Source organism: Episyrphus balteatus, chromosome 3, assembly GCF_945859705.1.
Source record: "Episyrphus balteatus chromosome 3, idEpiBalt1.1, whole genome shotgun sequence".
Taxonomy (NCBI): domain Eukaryota; kingdom Metazoa; phylum Arthropoda; class Insecta; order Diptera; family Syrphidae; genus Episyrphus; species Episyrphus balteatus.
Genome location: NC_079136.1, coordinates 100,544,768 through 100,565,734, shown reverse-complemented (window position 1 = coordinate 100,565,734; position 20,967 = coordinate 100,544,768). Strand labels below are relative to the sequence as shown.

At 31.2% G+C, this 20,967-nt stretch overlaps 2 protein-coding genes across 8 annotated transcripts in view; one reads left to right on the top strand and one right to left on the bottom strand.

Annotated features, from left to right (window-relative positions):
- The first annotated feature begins 3,484 nt into the window (after window positions 1-3,484).
- On the top strand, window positions 3,485-14,046 carry LOC129916182 (glutamate receptor ionotropic, kainate 5). The gene is made up of 8 exons (XM_055996010.1): window positions 3,485-3,879; window positions 8,299-8,435; window positions 8,505-8,716; window positions 8,769-8,929; window positions 8,993-9,403; window positions 9,470-9,623; window positions 13,839-13,857; window positions 13,908-14,046. Exons 1-8 carry the CDS (start codon window positions 3,605-3,607, stop codon window positions 13,934-13,936), a joined length of 1,398 nt encoding a protein of 465 aa, XP_055851985.1. The 5' UTR covers window positions 3,485-3,604; the 3' UTR covers window positions 13,937-14,046.
- A 692-nt stretch (window positions 14,047-14,738) lies between these two features.
- The window catches only part of LOC129916180 (extracellular sulfatase SULF-1 homolog), a 155,118-nt gene continuing 148,889 nt past the window's right edge, over window positions 14,739-20,967 (bottom strand). For all 7 annotated transcript variants that reach the window (XM_055996006.1, XM_055996004.1, XM_055996002.1 and 4 more), the window contains 2 exons: window positions 19,902-20,270; window positions 14,739-15,781 (listed from right to left, as the gene is read on the bottom strand). In XM_055996006.1, the coding sequence (XP_055851981.1) occupies window positions 20,027-20,270 (244 nt within the window). In that variant the 3' untranslated portion in view covers window positions 14,739-15,781; window positions 19,902-20,026. The remainder of the gene's footprint in view (window positions 15,782-19,901; window positions 20,271-20,967) is intronic.

Here is a 20,967-nt window from a genome sequence, read left to right as displayed (position 1 = left end):
ACGCCCCCTGGCTGAAATTCTCAAGTTTTAAATTTTTTTCTTTGTATAAACTACCAGCTCTGCTATTCTACCAAATTTCAAGATTCTACGATAATCAGAAGTGCTCTATAATATATGATGAAAATTCAGCGGAAATGGGCGGATGCCACGCCCCCTGAATTGAAAATCTCAAAACCACAATTCCTATCACCGTGTAAAATTTCAAGTTTCTACGATATCGGGAAGTTCTCCATAATTTTGATGATCTGTCAGTGAGTCAGTGAGTCAGTTACGGTTTTTGCGATTTTTGAAGCCCTATATCTCAGAAACTACTCATCGTAGGAGGCTGAAATTTTGTGAGGTGTTTGGTTTTGACGAGCTCAACAAATGTAGTGTGTTTGAAATTTCTAGCATCTTTGGTGTGGAAGTTAGAGGGGGGTCCAAAATGGCCTGAGTTGTTTCCTGTAAATAAGGGTGTAGTGCCAAAGTTGCTAGAGAACTTGGCTTTGCACTACCGTGCCCCTTGATTTGTTGGCACATATGGGGCGTAACCTTATACAATGGATTAAAGATAAAATATATATAAATATAGTCTGCTGACTAGGTTATCCTCGGGGTGTTCCGTCCCGGTTGTCCAGTTGTGGTATTAAATATGGTGGGTTGGGTGGTATGGCATTTAGCCGCGGTAGTAGGCCGATTGCGTATCGGCGTAAAAGTAAACTACTTCCTCGTTGTCGGTCGGGATTATGTGCTCATCCAGAATATCCAAAGCAATAAGGTATCTGGGTTCGGGATGTCGTTGTTGGGTTCTCATGCTTCTCATGCTTCTCATCAGCTGATTGGGGTGGTTGGCGATGCTTCCGACAAGTTTCTTTGCAGATTGCAGCAGATACTTTTCCAACGTCATGATGTTTGCTTCCTCGTAAAGTCGCTCGTTGCTGTAGTATTTTTGTCGCTGTCGATCGAAGTAAAGTCCGGTGCAGATCCTCAGGATTTTTAGAGAAGCAACGAAGTTGTTAAAATCCTGAGAATTCGCGAAGCGGGCCAGACATGATACTTTTAAGTTAAAAACCTTTATAATTGGCGAAAACAGTAGAGAAAATGAAAATCTGATAGAAAGGTAATTTTTTTATTTTCAATTTTCTCGGAAACTATAAGGCATTGAAGCATATTATGGTTTTCAGTATGTGATGAGAAATTGATTGAGGCAGTTTATTTCATTAATTAATTTCATATTTAAATTCACAGTCTTCCCACTTTTGACTCAGTATTGGAGCCTTAACTTAATTTTGTCGAAAAAGTTTGAAGTGAATATTTTCGAACTGAATTTGTGAAGGGTTTTCCAATAATTAGAAAACCTGAAAAAATGATGCAGAAAGCTTAGATTTTGGTAAAAAATAAAATGCACGACTGGGTCGCACGTACTTGCTCTTGTAGTTCACAGTATCTTTATCTTAAATATCTATTGGAAATTTAAGATTTTGTAGAAAAAAAAATCAAAAAAAATCAAAAGTTTAAAAATTAAATTAAAAATTTTTTTTTTTTCAAAAATGTTTTTAAAAATATTTTTTTTTAACATTTTATACCTAATGATCCCTGTAAATTTTAAATAAAATAACTAATGCTTTGATAAAATATATGAACTTAAAAAACATGTCAATTTTCGAAAAACGGCAACGCCATATTTTCATTCTCCGCATTTTTTGAGAAAAACTAAAAACGCAGTTTTGTTGGAATCAATAAGAGTATTCCGCACACCAAATTTGATCAAAATCGTTAGAGCCGTTTTCGAGAAATTTGCAATACCTCGAAAACGTTATATGGGAGGTATGCGTTAAAATGGAGATATTAAAGAAATAAAAAAAACGGGTCTAGGGAATTACGTAAAAATCATCTGTACCAAGTTTCAAGCAAATCCATCCATCCGTTTAGGCCCTAGCTCGATGTACAGATGGACGCACAGACGCACACACGCACAGACGCACAGACCGACGGACGGCATGATGAAAACCACTTTTTTGATCTTCTCCATCATCGTAATGTTGGTTTTGATTAAAACCTCGATTTTTTTTTTCTACACGAAAAAAATACTTGCCCTATAGAGCAAGTAAAAAAAAAAACAAATTGCATAGGTATCTACCTACTCTTTTTCATAAACTAATTTCTATAGTGAAAAAAAGGTTTCTCTTGCATATTAGGCTTTTTAATTTTTTTTATCCAAGAGAATAATCAGAAAAAAAATGATTTATAATAAAGTTACATTCATAAAAGGCGTGTTTTTTCTAATACTCAGTAGCTACTCATTTTTCATTTTATTCGCAAAACAATAATAAAAATTACACAAGTAAGTATTTTTTTTTTTATTTTTTTTCGAATAAAATAAAAAAAATGAGTAGCCACTGAGTTGTTGAAAAAACACGCCTAAAATTAAAAAAAAAAATAATCTCGATTGCAATCATCTCTGAGAGGTAATGGTTTTCGAATACAAACTTTCTAAATCAAAAAGGTTAAGCTGGAATTTTGTAATAAAAATTGTAAGAGTTGTTTTGTAAAAAATTGCAATTTCTGTAAAGTGTTTTATTGGAGGTTTCTGTTCTACGCGATATAATATAAAAAACAGAAAAACTGACAAACTGACGGACGGCATGCCAAACACCTAATTTCTGAAAACTCCCTCATCGTTATATTGATTCTGATTTAAAACTAGTTTTTTTTTTAAACACGAAACCCAAATATGCCTTTTAAGATCAAACTAAAGCAAATGTAAGTTTCGTGGAGAAGTGGATCTGACCTTAACCATATAGACTCGTCCGAAAATTGTAGGTCAAATCTCCTTTACTGTTCCGAACTAAATGAGGTATTTGCCTTATAATTGTATTTTTTTATCCAATCTTTCGAATATCTTAAACACAACAAATTAATATAAAAATTAGACTTTGTTTTGATATTTAAATGTATGTATAAGTTATACATACCTCCAGCTATGTATGCTTCACTTTCGTTATCCGCCGTTAGCCTTTAATAATGCAGATTCCTTAAAGGTAAAATGCCATTAACTTATTGGAAGGACATTAGCTTACGCTGCTAGGTAACTTTCGATTTCGATTAACTCTACCCAAAGGCGTTGACTTTGTATTTGAGATTCGATACCGAGGTTAATTGAATTTGCATATTAAAGTCCTTGTTGTTTTCCTGTTGAGATTACACAAAAACACTACAAGCTGACGCGCTCAAGTCCTTATACATTTAGGTATTCTTTGAGTGCAGTAAAGTGGTTGAAACAATGATGCTCTGGTGTTATCTTCTATTTGTTACTTGTTTTCCCCGCTCAAGTGCTATTTTGTAAGACTTTTATTAAACAAAAAAAAAAAGTTACAACCTAATTGAATTTTAAATTGAATTTTATTACGACAGGACTTTCAAGGAGCAAAATTATTATTTGCAAAATTACTTTGAAGAACTCAGTCTTTTTCTTTCTGAAATTATACATAAAACTAATATCTTTCGATGTTATGCTATCATAACCGATGACACCTACTACAAAATTTTCGGAAAGACATTTTTTGAGAATTCACGAACTCTTAATTCGTATTTCTTTTTAAGGATTCCAGATGAGGAGGATTTAATGTCACCAAACTATCAGACAGTTAGAATATTGAAAGAAATTCAAACACAAAATTGTGATTTGCATATCATTTTGTTGTCTAATGGCAATCAAGCGAGGAGGTTTATGATGTTTGTTGATGAAAATCGAATATTGGATACTCGAGCAAAATTTATTTTGCTTTACGATCATCGGGTTTTAGCTGAGGATATGATAACAATATGGAGGAATATTTTGCAAGTTGTTTTTATAAGATGGCAAAATGTACCAATGAGTGAGCATGATACCGAAAGCAAGTAAGTTTGAGAAAGTGAGTGTCCTTTATGTATAATTCTGTGGTGCACACAATTGCTGGATACAATGCCTACTGGCTCCGTGAAGCCAGAACTGCGACCTCAAAATTTTTGAACCAAATTTGTCTAATTCGTTTGTCCACCGTTTGTCCATGTTTGTCCACCCAAAATTTTCGTTTGTCCACCCTTAAAAAAAAATTTAGAGCAAATTCTTTTTTTTTTATAGGAAGTCTGAAAAATGAAAAATCGTCTAAAACGCTCAAATTTTGAGATAGACGTATAAAACCAACTGCAATCGTTTGTCCACCTCGAGTTCATACCAAATATTATCGTTTTTCCACCCCCCGTTTAGGAGCAATTTAAAAAACAAATTTTGCACTGAAAAATTAAAACTCCCCTAAAATCCCCAAAAATCAATTTTTATCAAAAATTCAAACTGCTGTCGTTTTTCCACCTCGAGTTCTTTATGCATACCAAAAATCATCGTTTGTCCACCCTACGTTTAGGAGATATTCAAAAAACAAAATTTGTACTGAAAAATTCAAAGTCCCATAAAATATCCAAAAATTATTTTTTTTCATAATTTCAAATTTCTGTCCTTTGTCCACCTCGAGTTCTACACGTATACTAAAAATCGTCGTTTGTCCACCCTACGTTTAGGAGATGTTCAAAAAACAAAATTTGTACTGAAAAATTCAAAGTCCCATAAAATCTCCAAAAATTAATTTTTTTCAAAATTTCAAATTTCTGTCGTTTGTCCACCTCGAGTTCTACACGTATACTAAAAGTCGTCGTTTGTCCACCTACGTTTAAAAGATATTCAAAAAACAAAATTTGTACTGAAAATTTCAAAGTCCCAAAAAATCTCCAAAAATTGACTTTTTCCAAAATTTCAAATTTCTGTTGTTTGTCCACCTCGAGTTCTACACGTATACTAAAAATCGTCGTTTGTCCACCCTTCGTTTAGGAGATGTTCAAAAAACAAAATTTGTACTGAAAAATTCAAAGTCCCATAAAATCTCCAAAAATTAATTTTTATCAAAATTTCAAATTTCTGTCGTTTGTCCACCTCGAGTTCTACACGTATACTAAAAATCGTCGTTTGTCTGTCCACCCTACGTTTAAAAGATATTCAAAAAACAAAATTTGTACTGAAAAATTCAAAGTCCCATAAAATCTCCAAAAATTATTTTTTTTCAAAATTTCAAATTTCTGTCGTTTGTCCACCTCGAGTTCTAAACGTATGCCAAAAATCGTCGTTTGTCCAATCTAAGTTTAAAAGATATTAAAAAAAAAAACAAAATTTGTACTGAAAAATTCAATGTCCCATATGATCCCCAAAAAAATAAAATGCACGACTGGGATCGCACGTACTTGCTCTTGCAGTTCAAAGCCCTTTTATGTTGGTCTACTTGTAGATTTTAAAAGCTGGATCTAAATTAAAAAAAAATTGATATTGGGGAAGAGCCGACATTTAGGGCAAAATTTTGTTAAATGAAAAAAATTTTTTTTTGTAATTTGACTTTTTTGAGAAAAAATAAAAATGCAGTTTTATTGCCACGGCTTTAAATATTACGTAAACAAAATTTAATCAAAATCGTTAGAGCCGTTTTCGAGAAATTCGCAATATCGTATTTTTTTGTATGGGAGGTATACGTTCTAAACGAGATATAAAAAAACAAAAAAAAACCAACTTTCAGAATTTCATAAAAATCATCTGTACCAAATTTGAAGAAAATCCATCCATCCGTTTAGGCTGTGGAAATGTGTACAGATGGACGCACAGACGCACAGACGTACAGACGCACGGACGGAATTGCGAGACCCACTTTTTCTGACTCCTCCATCATCGTAATGTTAGTTTTGATTAAAACCTCAATTTTTTATTTCGACACGAAACCAATACTTGCCCTATAGAGCAAGTAATAAAAGTTTTTACAGAAATTTTAGCACTTATTATTATTCAAATAACTAAGCACTCTCTCATTACTAGAATAACTTTAACTAATTTTATGAAAAAAAGCATTCAAAAATGGTATAAAGAGCCAAAAATGGTATAAAAACCAAAAAATGTGTTTGACAATTTTTAATTTTTCTGTAAGAAAATTGTTTTTTATTGACTTATTTTTTTAAATGATTATTTCAAATGTATCCTTGCATTTTTTATAAAGTGAACCGTTGTTGGGGTATGAATAGTTTAATTCAAGAGTATGAATTTTTGTTTAATGACTGAAAATGCAGTCTTTAAAAACGAATAAGCTAAATGAATAGCCTTTAAAAAAATAAAAATCATTTTATCAAAAAAAATTCCCACTTCCTTAAGACAAAAATAAGAATAAAACAAATTTGGAAAATTTTGATGTTGGGATATTTCTATTTCTTTTTCACCATTTGAAATAAAATCTTTACTTCTAAAATCGTAAAACAAAAAAATGAAGCTTTCACATGCTTTTTGTTCTGTCATGATACGATTATTTTTCATTATCAAAAATCACTAAAAAAAAAGAAACACGAATTTTGTCTGTTCCTTAAATTTTTGAGCTACTGCATTTAGTTCTTATAAATAGTTTAAGTTAGTCTGGTAAATTAAAAAGCTAAGTTATTTGAACAAAAAAAAGTGCCAAAACTTTTGTAAAAAATTTTTGTGGGGTTCTTGTAATTTTTAGTAGGTACACCATGGTGTATGCGTATTTTTTTGAGAGTTGCTATAAAAAAAAAATTCTTTTTGGAATATCTCCTAAACGTAGGGTGGACAGACAAACGACGATTTTTGGCATACGTTTAGAACTCGGGGTGGACAAACGACAGAAATTTGAAATTTTGAAAAAAATTAATTTTTGGAGATTTTATGGGACTTTGAAATTTTCAGTACAAATTTTGTTTTTTGAATATCTCCTAAACGTAGGGTGGACAGACAAACGACGATTTTTGGCATACGTTTAGAACTCAGGGTGGACAAACGACAGAAATTTGAAATTTTGAAAAAAGTCAATTTTTGGAGATTTTTTGGGACTTTGAAATTTTCAGTACAAATTTCGTTTTTTGAATATCTTCTAAACGTAGGGTGGACAAACGACGACTTTTAGTATACGTGTAGAACTCGAGGTGGACAAACGACAGAAATTTGAAATTTTGAAAAAAATTAATTTTTGGAGATTTTATGGGACTTTGAATTTTTCAGTACAAATTTTGTTTTTTGAATATCTCCTAAACGTAGGGTGGACAAACGACGATTTTTAGTATACGTGTAGAACTCGAGGTGGACAAACGACAGAAATTTGAAATTATGAAAAAAAAATAATTTTTGGAGATTTTATGGGACTTTGAATTTTTCAGTACAAATTTTGTTTTTTGAATATCTCCTAAACGTAGGGTGGACAAACGATGATTTTTTGTGTGTATCCATTCCCGTTTGAATTTTTGAAAAATAATAATTTTTGAGGACTTTTTAATTTTCAGTATAGGTACACTGTGGTGTATGCGTACTTTTTTGAGAGTTGCTATAAAAAAATTCTTTTTGGAATATCTCCTAAACAGAGGGTGGACAAACGATGATTTTTGGTATGCGTAAAGAACTCGAGGTGAACAAACGACAGCAGTTTGAATTTGATTTGAAAATTGATTTTTGGGGATTTTAGGGGAGTTTTAATTTTTCAGTGCAAAATTTGTTTTTTAAATTGCTCCTAAACGGGGGGGTGGAAAAACGATAATATTTGGTATGTATATAGAACTCAAGGTGGACAAACGATTGCAGTTGGTTTAATACGTCTATCTCAAAATTTGAGCGTTTTAGACGATTTTTCATTTTTCAGACTTCCTATAAAAAAAAGAATTTGCTCTAAAATTTTTTTGAAGGGTGGACAAACGAAAATTTTGGGTGGACAAACATGGACAAACGGTGGACAAACGAATTAGACAAATTTGGTTCAAAAATTTTGAGGTCGCAGTTCTGGCTTCACGGAGCCATGCCTACTCGTACAATTCGAAAGGCTATCGGAAATGGAGTCAATTTTTTTTTTTTAATTTTCGCCAGACAGAACAGACGTGGTCTTTGTGTCCTTATGTCTATTTTACTAAATCTAAAATATTAAAGATTGTTCTGGATGGATAAGCACATAAACTCTTTTTTTTTCAATATAAGTTCAAGTGACCTCAACTCCAAAAATTTTATAAAGCGTTTCGCCCAGGTACGACAGTGGGCTCATCAGTTAGATCTGTCGTACCCTTACTAAGACGCCTTACTTAGAGCCCACTGTCGTACCTGGGCGAAACGCTTTATAAAATTTTTGGAGTTGAGGTCACTTGAACTTATATTGAATTATATTCAATCACTCCACTTAAAATAAAAATAATTTTAATAATTTTTTATTATTTTTGTTATTATTTTTTTTCTCTTTTTTTTTCTTTACTTTTTAATTTAAGAGAACTAAGCCTGCTGACTATTCCTTATCCAAATATTTTGAGTGGGATTCTTTCAACACAAAAACTTCTAAAATGGAAAAACCATAGATTAAGTAAGAAAATAACTTTATTTCAAGACAAAACAAAAGATTTAAAAGGTAAGTTTGGCGCTCTAGAAAAAGTTCAAATGCAATTGATCAAACCATTTCTTTCAATTTATCTTCCAGGAGTTGCTTTAAGAGTTGTAGCCTTTGAACATGTACCGATGGTTATGAAACTTAAAAATGGTAACTTTTCCGGAGTTGAAGTAGAAATTATTCGATCGTTAGAAAAAGCTTTGAATTTCAAACCTTATTTCTATGAAACTAATGACGCGGACACAGAAAGGTGGGGAAAAATGCTACCTAATCGTAGCTATACCGGTCTTATTGGAGAAATGGTAAGATGGAAACTTTATGTTTCTCACAAGCATAACTCAACTTTATTTTAAGATCAAACGACAGGCAAAACTAGCTATAGGTGATCTTCAGCTTAATGCTTTGTACTCTACTGTCATGGATATGAGTGAGCCTCATACTTACGAGTGTATGACATTTCTAACTCCAGAGTCTTCAAAAGATAATTCATGGATGACGCTGATTTTGCCATTTAGGTAAGAGTCTTGATATGATTTCGATCTCATCATGGACTGATTTTAATCTAACTTCTATTTTAGTGGTCACGTTTGGGGTGCTGTAATAGCAGGCCAGCTTGCTGTCGGCACGATATTCTATTTAATTTCTTATACACATTCGGTCAATATTGCTGGTGCTTCACACAGGAATCAAGTTTTTTTCTCAATCTTTCGGAAACGTAAAACAACCATTAATCCAAAACGTTTTCGCGATGTTAAATTTCGTTCTTTGCTAAATCGACGAATACCACGCCAGACTCCAAATGATTTGTTTGATGATTATTCCAACTGTATTCTTCTAACGTATAGTATGTCTTTGTTTGTGTCATTGCCAAAAATGCCCAAGAATTGGCCATTACGTATACTGACAGGTTGGTATTGGATGTACTGCATAATGCTGGTGGTTTTTTATAGGGCAAGTTTTACTGCTATTTTAGCTAATCCAGCTCCAAGGTATTTGTTATTTGTGTATCAAAAGTTAAATTAGTTTTTGAATGTGCTTTTCATTTTTATTTCAAGGATAACTATTGATACAATTGAAGAACTTTCTAAAAGTCGAATCACTGCCAGTGTATGGGGAACAGAAAATAAGAAATTTTTTGAGGAAGCCTTTGACGAAGTTGCTCAGGATATAAGTGAAAAACTGGAATTGATTGATGATATTTATGGAGTTGTAAGTTTTATTTAAAAGAAAAACTCACGTCGAAACGAAAACGGTAGAGGGTAGGTGGTGACAGTTATCAGAAAAATAATAAAAAAAATAGTATCCATATATTTTGTGAGTTATGAGCTTTCGAAAAAAAGTCGAAAAAAATGGTAACCCTGTGACGGTCTAATGTGCCTTGAAATGACTACAAATCTTAAGTTTTCTCAATGTTTTCTTTTGATACAGAATCATGAATATTCCTACAAACAATTGCATTCAAAAATTTTAACTCAGCTGCATCAGTTTTGAAGAAAATATACCTAACTTTTTTGCCCAACTAAGTACTCAAACATTTAACATGACGTTAATTCAATGAACCGTGGTGTACCCTTAATTTGTATTTTTCGCAGTAATAAAATGCTGATTTTTAGATAAAATAAGCTTAATGAAAGCTCGAAAATTGGTAGGCTACGTTTTAGCATAGGTGTATTATGAATGAAAATAGTGGAAAAACTTATCCTTTGGGTCTTTTGACCGGAAATGGCGTCCGTAAAACACCGCAAACCCAAAACAAGTACCTATATAGGGTAGGTAGACCCAAAGTACAAATTAATGTATTTTACCGTCTTTATACTTTGTATATTTATCAGAATGCTTATACTGGAATTTTTAAGCTTTTGCATAGATATTATCGTGGGCCTTGACATGGGGACCGAATTAAGAAATTTCGTAACCTTTTTTGGTTACGAAATTTCTTAATTCGGTCTTATATAAAAAATTAATATAAATAAATTAAAATAATGATACAGTGTTATAAACAACATTTGTATTATTTGTATTTAATGAGATAAATTAAAAAGAGGTGCATTAGACTTAAAACAAAGTAATACCGCCACCGCGCTACTTAAATTATTCCGAAGGAACACTGCCTTGTGGAGTGGGTAGAAATTGTCGTTAAAGTCTTCACTGGCACTACCTCTTTTTTTACCGGAAAGAAAGATCACAACAAAAACATTACTGTTAAAAAAAGAGCCAAGTTCTCTTATATTGAAATTATGCTAGCACAAAAAGTACTGAGATGTAAAAGTGTACCAAGTTCTAAAGTTTGGGTTCAAATTCGTATCAACACAGAGAAAAATATGACCCGCTAAAAACTAACAGATTGCCATATTGTTTTACCGTCCATACATTTCATAAGGAAATCTTATTAAAAGCAACGATTAATAAGGTTTTTTTAAGGAGATTTCTTATTATTTTTATAGAGAAAATCTTATTAAAATTTGACTGAAAAGTTGATTTTTTTTTGCAACTTAGCACTAGAACAAAAATCGCGATCAATATTTTCATGGCAGGTTGGTTCAGGTGGTAAGGTGGGCGACTAATGATTTGAAGTCTCCAGTTCGATTCCCAGCCTGGTCATCGTTTTTTTTATTTTTTTGCAGATTTTAAAAGAATAAGGAAAACCCGATTGTTTTAATAAGGTTTCCTTCTTGGATGAAAACCATAGAGAAATCTTATTGTTTTTGTTCTATTTTATGTGATCTATTTTTCTCTGTGAATAAAATTTTGATTGTTCTCTTGACAATTTTTCTTAATTATCGATTTTTAAAGTTATTTCAAAAATTGCCAAGTAAACAATCAAAATTTTATTGATACGAATTTGAACCCAAACTTTAGAACTTGGTACACTTTTACATCTCAGTACTTTTTGTGCCAGCATAATTTCAATATAAGAGAACTTGGCTCTTTTTTTAACAGTAATGTTTTTGTTGTGATTTCACTACTTTTTGCAAGGTATGGCTGTAGAATATAAAATCTCTATATTTGATGAAAATTCAGTGAAAATGGGTGAAATTCTCAAACTTTAAATTTTTTCCTTTGTGTAAACTACCAGCTCCACCATTCTACCAAATTTCAAGATTCTACAACAATCAGAAGTGCTCTATAATATTTGATGAAAATTCAGCGGGAATGCCGGTTGCCACGCCCCCTGGCTGAAATTCTCAAATTTAAAATTTTTTCCTTTGTATAAACTACCAGCTCTACCATTCTACCAAATTTCAAGATTCTACGACAATCAGAAGTGCTCTATAATAATTTATGAAAACTCAGCGGAAATTGGCGGTTGCCACGCCCCCTGGCTGAAATTCTCAAGTTTTAAATTTTTTCCTTTGTATGAACTACCAGCTCTACTATTCTACCAAATTTCAAGATTCTACGACAATCAGAAGTGCTCTATAATAATTTATGAAAATTCAGCGGAAATGGGCGGTTGCCACGCCCCCTGGCTGAAATTCTCAAATTTCAAATTTATTCCTTTGTATAAACTACCAGCTCTACTATTCTACCAAATTTCAAGATTCTACGACAATCAGAAGTGCTCTATAATAATTTATGAAAATTCAGCGGAAATGGGCGGTTGCCACGCCCCCTGGCTGAAATTCTCAAATTTTAAATTTTTCCTTTGTATAAACTACCAGCTCTACCATTCTACCAAATTTCAAGATTCTACGACAGTCAGAAGTGCTCTATAATAATTTATGAAAATTCAGCGGAAATGGGCGGTTGCCACGCCCCCTGGCTGAAATTCTCAAGTTTTAAATTTTTTCCTTTGTATTAACTACCAGCTCTACTATTCTACCAAATTTCAAGATTCTACGACATTCAGAAGTGCTCTATAATAATTTATGAAAATTCAGCGGAAATGGGCGGTTTCCACGCCCCCTGGCTGAAATTCTCAAGTTTTAAATTTTTTCCTTTGTACCAGCTCTACTATTCTACCAAATTTCAAGATTCTACGATAATCAGAAGTGCTCTATAATATATGATGAAAATTCAGCGGAAATGGGCGGATGCCACGCCCCCTGAATTGAAAATCTCAAATTTTCGATTTTTTCCTTTGTAAACACCACAAGTCCTATCACCGTGTAAAATTTCAAGTTTCTACGATATCGGGAAGTTCTCCATAATTTTGATGATCTGTCAGTGAGTCAGTGAGTCAGTTACGGTTTTTGCGATTTTTGAAGCCCTATATCTCAGAAACTACTCATCGTAGGAGGCTGAAATTTGTGAGGAGTTTGGTTTTTACGAGCTCAACATATGTAGTGAGTTTGAAATTTCTAGCATCTTTGGTGTGGAAGTTAGAGGGGGGTCGAAAATGGCCTGAGTTGTTTCCTGTAAATAAGGGTGTAGTGCCAAAGTTGCAAGAGAACTTGGCTGGGCACTACCGTGCCCCTTGATCTCTATTAATAGCCTATTTTCAACCCAAATTTGATAAGTTCCCAAATTAGGTCAGTTCGTGGTAAATTTCTTTTACGATTTGAAATTCGAAGTGAAAACGGACTATAAAATTAAGATTTTTAAATTTTCTGTGTTTTGCCTAAAAAAATTAGCTACAAACCATTACTTGGTGTGACTCCAATTGGTACGCGCCATTTGCCGGCTCCGCCCAACTTCTTTCTTGTCGCAACTTCTTCTTATGCGCATGAAAATCCGCATTGATTGTTGCGGATGCGGATGTCCAAATTCATGCGGGAGTTCCGCATTTGCGGATGCGCATGCGAATATTCGCAACATCTCTAGTACGAAGCTTACATGGATCGAGACGACCGAGAGCAACACCTGTGGGAGATCGTTTGCCGAAACCAGCAACCAGTGAGGGAAGTAGGTATCGTTATCTTAGTTTTAATTTTGACACAGTTTTCCTTAAAAAGTTGTAACTTTTTTTGTAGGGGTCGAATAGATATGGTTGATGCATGTTTTTGAAGGTGAAATAATAAGCTTTCAGGTCACACTATAAAATTATAGGGTGTCATGTAAAAATATTGACAGCATGATGTGTTAAGAAAAATAAGTTATTTTCTTTCGCTTTTTTTCATGAAAAATGTGTGCTTGTAAGAAATCATTTTTATAGGTAGGTACTTTTTGCAAAACACTCTTTAGTTATGGTATAATTCTTTTGAAGAAATATAAGGCTTAGTAAAGGTATAGGTGATAGGTATTAATTGTAAATTGAATTAATCTCAAAGAAAAAAACTTGAGTTAGTATCAAAGAAAAAAAAAATGCTGCATAAATAAAAAATTATTATAAGTGCATAAATTGATAAAAAATATTATGGAATAGCTTAACCGCGGCAGTCCCCGTGTGCCACATATCTTTTTTTTTTATTTGGAAACATAACCATTTTTATAATATTATAATTAAAATAGATATATTTATTTTTTTTTAAAACTTATTTATAGACTGATCGGATTGCAAAAGGTTATTCTGCGTACTACGATAATCAATTTTTTTTACGTCATCTTCGTCAGTTAGGAAGTATGCGAAGGGAAGATACTGAAATCTTACACATAATGAAGGAATGTGTTGTCCATATGCCGATTTCAATTGGAATGGAGAAAAATTCACCATTCAAACCGAATGTTGACAAGTATCTCAGTTGGATGAAAGAAGCTGGTAAGAATATTTGATTTTTATCATCATTTTTCATATTGTAAAATTTCTTTCGTGTTCCAAAAAGGATTACTTTCCAAATGGTTAAAGGATGCAACAAAAGATTTATCTTCAGAAGAAATGGCTCCACAAGAAGCATTAATGAATTTGCAAAAATTTTGGAGTTCGTTTGCCGCATTGATTTTTGGATATCTTTTAGGCATTCTAACAATTGGTGGCGAGATAGTTCATTTTAAGTATATTGTTCAAAGACATCCACTGTATGATAAATACAATCCAAGAATGTATTACAATTTTCAAAGGAGATTCAATAATTGAATCAATTTAAATGAAATGTGTAGTTCTATTTTTGTGTGTATGGGGTGCATTTATCATCTACTGTACTGTCTTTCCATTTAAATATTTTGTTTGCGCTTAATACTTTTATGAATAAACATTAATAGTTACCCAAAAACTTTAAAACCAATGTTCATCGTTGTCTACTATATATTTTTAAATCTTTACCTGTAGTCCTTTAAGTCCTTCCATGTATAACTTGTGAAACTGTTCATCATATTTAATCGATCTAAGACTATTCCAAACAACTTAAACCATTTCGATTCTTATAAATCGCTATGCTATATTAAGCTTATATATTAAAATAAATTAACCATGAATAAAGTTTTATTTTTATTTTATCTTTATTATTCTTTATCTTTATTATTCTTTGTTTAGCGATTTTCAAATATTTTATAATCTATTAGCAATAATTTAAATAATTCAAATTGTTTATTTGAAATTTGTCTATCATGTTTGTTCTAAATTTGTGTTTTCAATTAAAATACTACATGTTAACATAACAGTGTTTTCAAACCTTTGATACAATTATTGAATTTGTTTATATATTTACATAAATTTATATTTAACAATTTTTAAACATAATGTTTAAGGTTTTTAAATACTTTTAATTTTATGAATTTAAAAATTTACATATTTTATAATTATATTTATGATATGATTGCTACCTATGTTGTGTTTTTTGTTTGCATGTATTTAAAAGCAACATTGTAATGATGATGTTTTTGTATAAAAAAATATAAAATAAAATCTAAATAAAAGTAATTATGTTAATTAATTTCTTTGTCTCTTAATATTTTTTTTTTTAAATTTTATTATTGCAATCTGTTGGCAAGTATTTGTTTAAATCTATGCAGCGCTGGTTTTGTATTTTTTTTGTTTATTTTTAATTTAAATTGAAAGCTTATAACGTAAAAGGTTCAAGGCATTCATAAAAAATCCAAAATATTTGTTTTTTTTTCTTTTGTTTGTATTTTGCTTAGAACCTAAAACAGTCTTTTTCTTTATTGAACATTTTTTATGAAACAAAATTTAAGCTACCGTACATAAAAAGCAATATAGTTTTATAAATAACAATAATACCTTGTTGAACTTAATATAAATGATTTCCTATTAAAATGCACAGTTTATTTTATAATTTATGTATTAAAAATACAAATACAAGATACATATTTTATAGAATATAGAAAAAAAAAAATTGTAAATTGAAAAAGTTCATTTCGATGCAGGATATCTAGAGATGTGTTTAATGGAAGAAACTTTCAGTTACTTAGGTGAATTTTTGTTTAATTTTGGAGCCATTTTTTTTTTTAAAGAATTCTTCGAAAGATCGGTGGCAGGGAGTTGTTTTTATCAACAAAAGGTTATCGGACCCGATGCACCATCTTTTCTTTAGCTGCAAAGATAAACAATGATGAATATAACAGAACCATGTTAAAATAACAAAAAGTACTAAACTATTATTGACACTTTACATTTTTTACTTAATACCAACTGTAATAGTTTTGTTTTCTCCAAATCATTATTCCTATTGAGTGAATTTATTCTTTGAAGAAGAATAGAATATCGGCGTATCTCAGTGTCACTGGCAAGGTTTCAATGAGTATTAGGGTGGGTCAAAAAAAATCGAAATTGGTTTTTTCGATTTTGTACTCCGAAAAATCGATTGCTAGACACCTCTAGAATATACACACCAAATATGAGCTCTTTATATTAATAGAAAGGTCCTCCGCTTCGCAATTTTCCATTTTTCCATCAAGCTTCTACTAAAAAAAATATTTTTTTTATTAATTGACTTTTAGCAAATTTCTTTACATATTCTTGTAGAAAATTGAACGCTCTACAAAACTGAAACTTCATTATTTTAAAATAACAAGATGTATTCTTGTAGGGACTTAAACGTTCTACAAAAAATTCTTTGGCATCAAGTTGATTGCTTTAACCGTTTAGAAGATATTCGTATCCAAACCAAAGCCCAACTGATTTCAATAGTTTTCTTATGACCCATATGCATTGCGATTTGGATATGAATATCTTCTAAATGGTTAAAGCAATCAATTTGATGCCAAGAATTTTTTGTAGAACGTTTAAGCCCCTATAAGAATACATCTTGTTAATTTGAAAATAATGAAATTTCAGTGAATTGGAAAATTTTTAAAAGTAAAAATTGTTTTTATAATTTTTTTTAACTTTGACCTTGAATATCTTTAGAATGGTTAGATTAATGAAAAAGTTAAAACAACCTTTTTTGTGGAGCAATCTGTTTCCTACGAGAATATGTCATGCGCGTTTGATTTATATAATTTTTCAGTTTGTTACAAAATTAAGAACAAAAAACGAATTTTTAAAGATTTTCTCGATTTTTGGACCTCAAATATCTACTAAACGGTTAGATAATTGTAGATAATTGTAGTAGAGCGTTCAATTTTCTACAAGAATATGTAAAAAAATTAGCTAAAAAGTCAATTAATAAAAAACTAATTTTTTTTTAGTAGAAGCTTGATGTAAAAATGGAAAATTGCAAAGCGGAGGACCTTCCCATTAATATAAAGAGCTCATATTTGGTGTGTATATTCTAGATGTGTCTAGAAATCGATTTTTCGGAGTACAAAATAAAAAAAACGAATTTCGATTTTTTTTGACCCACATTAATGAGTAAAGTAATTTTTTTAATTGGAGATAATACTGTATCTCGTGCAGGGAATGTTTTATAGAATTAAAGATTGGATCTGAAACTGAAACCTACAAAGCCAATAGCTGCGGTCCTTTGGGAATATTTATCTACTGCTTAGTTCTTAAAGCTGCTTTGAACTACTTTTTCAATACAACAAAAGTAGTTTGGAGTAGTTTTAAGTACTTAGAAATAGTTAAATGTTCCCAAAGGAACGCAGCTAATAACTGTGACTGTGTTTCGTATCAAACCAAAATTCCAGTTGCCCGGTTTGTGTGCACTAGGGCGTTCGTTATTTAAGAAAAAACTTTCTAAGTGGAAAAAGTATTTCAAAATAATAAAAACAAATACCCTAATTTTTGCAGATTTTTATTTGGACGCTAGATGGCGCCTAACGAGGGCTAAAGTTTTTTCACATTTGCAACATATATATGTATATGTTGACTTATGAGGCCATTTTTTTAGATATAGCCTTAAAGTTAAAATGTTTGATGAGGTTCTTGTCTACATTAAATACCGGAATATGGGTTTAGTCAGGGCATGCATGTTTTTTGGTTTATTAAAACATATGAAGCAGCATGCAAAATAAAATTTTGGATTTTTAAAAAATATTTCAATTTTTTTTAATTTGAAAAATCAATTTTTTGAAAACGGATAAGTAAAAAATTTCGAAATTTCGTTTTTAAATGTAACTTAATTCTTTCTTCATACCAACTTTTAATTGAAAAATATTTTTTTAAAAACGGATATAACGATTTTCATTTTTTTTTATTTTTTTTCTATTAATTACACTGTGATAGTTCAAAAAACCGACAGAGGGCTCTCATGTCTACTAAAGATAATTCGAGTATGCTGAACACGAATCAACTCCAAGCTAGTATTGGAGTGTATAGGAAAACTTAACGAACTTGGCAAAATAAACAAAGTCACTCTCCACTGGGTACCTGGGCACGTTGGTGTCCAGGGTAACGAGGAGGCGGACTCCTTAGCAAAAACGGGAGCAAATTCCCCTCTAATGGGACCCGAACCCTATTGCGGAATAGGAGAAAATGTCATTAAAAATAAAATAAAACTAGACGAGGAGTCCAGGAGAGCAAAAAACTGGGCAGAACTACCAAAGATGAGACAATCGAAAAAGCTCCTCGGGAACTACAACCGAGAGCGTTTCAAATCATGTATCAGTCTAAGTAGGAACAATCTCAGGTTAATCACAGGGCTCCTCACTGGCCACTGTAAGTTAAGAAGGCACCTACATATTTTAGGTTTAGTAAATAGGTAAATAATAAATGAGGTACTAACTCATTTAGCTTAATAGGGGGGTACCATAGATCTTACAGGTCGCAGTACATCCTATACCCCATATATCAATCAATCAAATCAAAATGCTGAACACGATGGCGTACTTAGTTTTTTTTGGATTAGGTCAAATAAGAAAGATTTTTGCGTTTGAAATTTTATTTGCACATGCCAAAAATGAGGCTATAAAACACCATATATTTTCTAATTTTTGATTTTTATCTATGTAAAATGATGGAAAATCTATTTTTTTGGAAGTATTATACGTAAGACAAGTTATTTAAAAAAAAATCTGTCGAATGACTATTTAAATCATTATTTTATGGAAAAAAACGTCGATTTTTCTTACATTTTTTAACTATAAAGGTACAAATGTATGCGAAAACTCAACATTTTTATGTAGACACCTTTTATGTGTTATTCTGGAATATTATACATATGTAGATGTAGATATTTAATTAAAAAATCAGGCATGGTATCAATATTTTAATTTAAATTCTTTCAATTTGTTTAAAAATTAAAACATATTTACTATTACTTCCATCTGCATACTGCATTATATGAGCTTACATACATACACATTACACAACACATAATATATTTGTCACAGTCCATCTCTAACTTAAGATGGTTTGTCACGCTTATCTGTTTTGACTCCTTTAACGGTCATCTATTTTTTATTTATTTTTTTAGCTACTTGAGCCCATGGGTGTTTTGCCCCCTTCCGATCTTACCTGATATTCTAGAATATTTTTTTTCTTAAGGTTCAAACCTTTACCTCTCACAAAAAATACTCTTGAATATCTAACTTTCATTATAAAAAAGAAATAAGTTAAAAACTTTAAATATCTCACGGTAAAAAGTGCAACTTACTTTTAACATAAACGGTAACGATTTGTTGAAAAATTCCATATTTTATCCTGAAATACAAGATCAAATCGTTGCCACCGAGTGCTGCATTTTAATTTAAGTAATACGAAAAATATTAGAAAAATTGAAGAAAAATCGATGAATTTTTCCATGAAAATAATGATTTAAATAGTCTTTCGACAGATTTTTTTTCAAATACCTTTTTTTTACGAATAATACTTCAAAAAAAATAGATTTTTCATCATTTTACATATAGATAAAAAATCAAAAGTTAGAAAATATATGGTGTTTTATAGCCTCATTTTTGGCATGTGCCAAAATATTTGACCTAATTTAGAAAAACTAAGTACGCCATCGTGTTCAGCATACTCGAATTATCTTTAGTAGATATGAGAGCCCTCTGTCGGAAAAAAAAGTTCCATTTTCGAACACAGTGTTATTATAAAAACAGATTTTATGTATTTTTTTTACATTATCCGAAATATGGGAAATGACATATAATTTTCCCTAATTTTTTTTTCATAAAAACCTTAAAGATAAAAGCTTCTTTTATCATAAGAGCAAGTACGTGCGACACGATCGTGCATTTTGTTTAATTTTTCGTCAGTATTATTTCACATTAAAATTTCCAAAACAAACTTCTACCAAACTAATAAAAGAATTAACTTTGTTTAATTACCTGAAAATTATATTTATTTATTAGTTAATAAGATACGAAGAGCAATTCCTTGTCGTTGTTCACTGGTAGTTGTTATCACTTTGATTATTTCCATATAAAATGAGAATTAATATAGAAATAATATTTTACTTCGACGCCTCTATTGCATCTCGTTCGGCTGTCCAAATGGGTCGCCTTTTATTGTGCTGTTGGTGCTGTGATTGATTTTGGTACTGAATTTGGTGTTGTTTATTTTGATGATGCCATCCCTGATGAAAGCGGTTTCTTCGTAGTGATGATGGCGTTTCCCGCCCAACGGGTTGAAGGAATTGAGATTGCTGATGGAGTGGCTGTTGTTTCCATGCTTTTCTTTTGGTATGATTGGTCCATCTGTGTGGATAGATTTGTATTAAAGTAAAATTAGCAAACCCAAGCACTTAAAATTCAAAGATATTTTAAACGAGCACACACAATAACAAGGAGAAGTTAAAGTTTAAAATATTGATTTTTTATTGCTGTCTTTTTATATATATCATTTCTCAAAACACAGATGCACAAGGACATTTTGGAAAAAAAAAAATTAAATATTCATGAAAAATTCTCTTTCCGATGCAAAATCGATTTGCCAAAATTAGTTGAAAGAGTTCTGTGAAAACACAAGTGAATTAAAACTTTTCTTATGAATGGTGTTCGTTAAAAATTTGTTATTTAAATTTAACGAAACGTAGTTAGTTAGAACCTTCTGTTTATTCACAAAAAATGGAAAATTTTGTGTTGAACTTTGTTAAAAATTAAGTTTTTCAGAACAATTTAAATTCCTGGTAAAAATTACCAGTCACTTTTGTCGTGAGATAAGTTCTTGAGATCCGTTTCTTTAACTAAGAAACAATGACAAAACGCTTACTGTATTTTAAAATATTTTAATATAAAATTAAATGTATCTGAAATTTTGTTAAAATATTGGGCAAGTTCAGGAACTATTAGGGTATGTTTCAGAACTAAATTGATCAGGTTTTTGAGAGAAGCTATTTGCGCGAACAAAATTGATTAGGTTTTTGAGAGAAGCTATTTGAAATATTGGCTTAAA

What these genes read in the sequence shown, in the direction of transcription:
- LOC129916182 (XM_055996010.1), top strand. Translation starts at nt 3,605, where the DNA reads ATGTCACCAAACTATCAGACAGTTAGAATATTGAAAGAAATTCAAACA. An exon ending in CAAAACAAAAGATTTAAAAG is followed by an intron (nt 8,436 to 8,504) that starts GTAAGTTTGGCG and finishes TTTATCTTCCAG; the next exon opens with GAGTTGCTTTAAGAGTTGTA. An exon ending in TTAGCTAATCCAGCTCCAAG is followed by an intron (nt 9,404 to 9,469) that starts GTATTTGTTATT and finishes TTTTATTTCAAG; the next exon opens with GATAACTATTGATACAATTG.